This window comes from Gavialis gangeticus, unplaced genomic scaffold, assembly GCF_001723915.1.
Source record: "Gavialis gangeticus isolate Ggan-Ray unplaced genomic scaffold, GavGan_comp1, whole genome shotgun sequence".
Classification (NCBI taxonomy): Eukaryota; Metazoa; Chordata; order Crocodylia; family Gavialidae; genus Gavialis; species Gavialis gangeticus.
The window spans coordinates 63,694,837-63,697,221 of NW_017729031.1; the positions used below are offsets into that span (position 1 = coordinate 63,694,837).

At 43.7% G+C, this 2,385-nt stretch overlaps 1 protein-coding gene across 1 annotated transcript in view; it reads right to left on the minus strand.

Moving 5' to 3' along the window:
- The window catches only part of LOC109301627 (ceramide kinase-like protein), a 97,646-nt gene extending 96,828 nt beyond the window's left edge, over window positions 1-818 (minus strand). The window contains exon 1 of the mRNA XM_019522862.1: window positions 559-818. Within this exon, the coding sequence (XP_019378407.1) occupies window positions 559-818 (260 nt within the window). The remainder of the gene's footprint in view (window positions 1-558) is intronic.
- Window positions 819-2,385: the final 1,567 nt, after the last annotated feature.

Consider the following 2,385-nt stretch of genomic DNA (forward strand, 5'->3'; position numbering starts at 1 on the left):
CCCCCAAATAAGTGAAAATGACACGCCTCCCCCCCCCAAGGATTGGCAGTGGCCTGGTTTGGCCTGAGTGCTCATTTCTGGAAGCTTGGGCTTGACCCTAGGTCCTCAGGGGAAGAAAGCAACTGCTTGGGACAAAAGGTTTAGATATAGTTTATGAGGGTTTGTAATACGAGGCTGAAGGAGGGGGATGTGGAAAACCCGCACAAGGGGAACTCTGTGGTACAGGGTGGCTGGGTGGGAGGACACAACCAGGCTACATAGAGAGAATGTAGCCTATATAAATGGGAGGTGGGTTAGGGTGGGGATTGGGGAGCTAAAAGCGCGATGCTGGCCAAGGGCAGAAGTTATGAAGGCCCCGCGCAAAGAAGCCACGTGGTTGTAGTGTTGCGGGTTCTGAGGGCTACACACAGCTAGGAGTAATGGCACGCAGGGTACAATGGCAGGGGTAAGCGGGAGTCTAGATAGAAAGTGGTCTTAGTTCATGATGTGTTGGTCAGGCTGTCCCTTTTGAGTCACTTCTGGCCAGTGGTCTGCTGGGGTCCACATACTGGTGCGCACCTGTGATGTGTTCCTCGTGGATGTCCCAGGACTGTCTGATGGTGTGGTGCAGCAGTGGGATGCTTGGCTTTGTTTGCTGGAGTCCCATGGTCCAATGCCCTGACAAGCAACACCTGCACCATCACTTCATATCCCCTGCTCCTCAGGGCATCTGCCAGGGAATTCTGCTTTTGGGCTTCAATAAAAGTTTGCTGCTGGTTCTCAAATGGGATGGTGACGTTGACCATTATGATACACTTGTTCTCATCAGCCACAACCATGTCCAGGCGCAGCTGGCTCTCAGCCTGAAACGGTGCAGTTGATGGAACACAATCCCAGCTGAGGCTGGAATGGCCTTCACCACCCAGTCTTACACAGTGTTGTGGCGCAGCTGCCATACTCTGGCATGGGACTTACAAGCATGTTGCATGTGGGGAAGAGTCTCTGATTTGTAGCCACATCTCTGGCATGTCTTGTCACAGTTCCTGTAGCAAATCAATTCATTCCACTTACGGTTTATGGTTTGCAATATCTATTATTGCTTATTTATCTCAGCAATTCTTTCTATTGAAAACTATGCATGTCTGGAAAATCAGCAAGAAGAAAGAGAAACAGAAGTAATGACAAAAGTGACTGCAAAGGAGCCCAACTGCCACTCATGAAGTTTAAAGTGAAAGTAAAAATGAGTACATTATTAACATAAGCATCAATGTTGTGTTTTGACAATTGCTGTAAAATCAAAGGATGCTGTCCCACATGTACCATGATCAATATAACTTGTCTGTGCAGTGACAGAAATCCCAGTACAGTGTACTGCCTTTATTTGCATTAAGACCAAAAAAAAGACAGTGTATGCTTGTTTTGATTTGGATAAGTGCAAGCAGAGTATGCATTTATCCAAACTGAAAGGTAGACTATGCTGGTTGAGTACACAGCATCCTTAGTGCTGTATATTAGTAGGCCTGTGACTAAGAAGACCCCTCAGTGTCAAGCCTTCCACTAGTCAGTTTTGGGACTGCTATTAGAAGCCTTGAAAATGAGGGGAGACACCAGCTGTAAAACTAACTAGCTCCTATTATTTTCTAGGCTTCTAATAACAGACTATTAACAGGTTTCCCTCTAAATTACTTCAAGTGTCGTTTTATGAAGTGCAGTTAGCTATAAAGTAGATGTTTAGAGTTAATAGGCAGTTACATGGAGTGAAATTAACTTTAAAAAAAGAAGACAACAGGGCTGAAAGATGCTACATACTTAAGTAGTTTTTCTTCCACTTGATCAGTATGTAGATGCCCAGGAGCACTCCAGTTAAGCAAATTACACGTGTATCCAGCATACATTTCAGGGAAGTATACCGTACTGGCAAGGCTGCTATGAATGCCAACGTTTTGTATTGTCAGATTGCCACGCTCCAACTGATTCTTTGGGGTGACATTCCCACTCCCCAGAAGTAATGACAAAAGTGACTGCAAAGAGCCCAACTGCCACTCATGAGGTTTAAAGTGAAAGTAAGAATGGGTACATTATTGCTAAAGTTCTAGATGAAAATGTATTCCAAAGGCAAGTTGTTAAAAATATATTGCTTTACAATCTCATGATGTTTTCCAACTCATTGATACACCTCTATCACTTATTAAGTTTAATTATTCCTTAAGTATTTCTGAAGTGTAAAATATGGGGCAAAATCTGAGCATGCCTGAGTTTGAGTCAAATCCTTCACACAATTTTTAATACAATGTAGCTGACAATAGGTTACTAAAATGCCCCTGTTAAATTTACTCTTAAATCAAGCCCCTCTTTCTTCCGCTGTTTGTCAGGAGCAGACGATCATTTCCTCTTTAATGTATATGT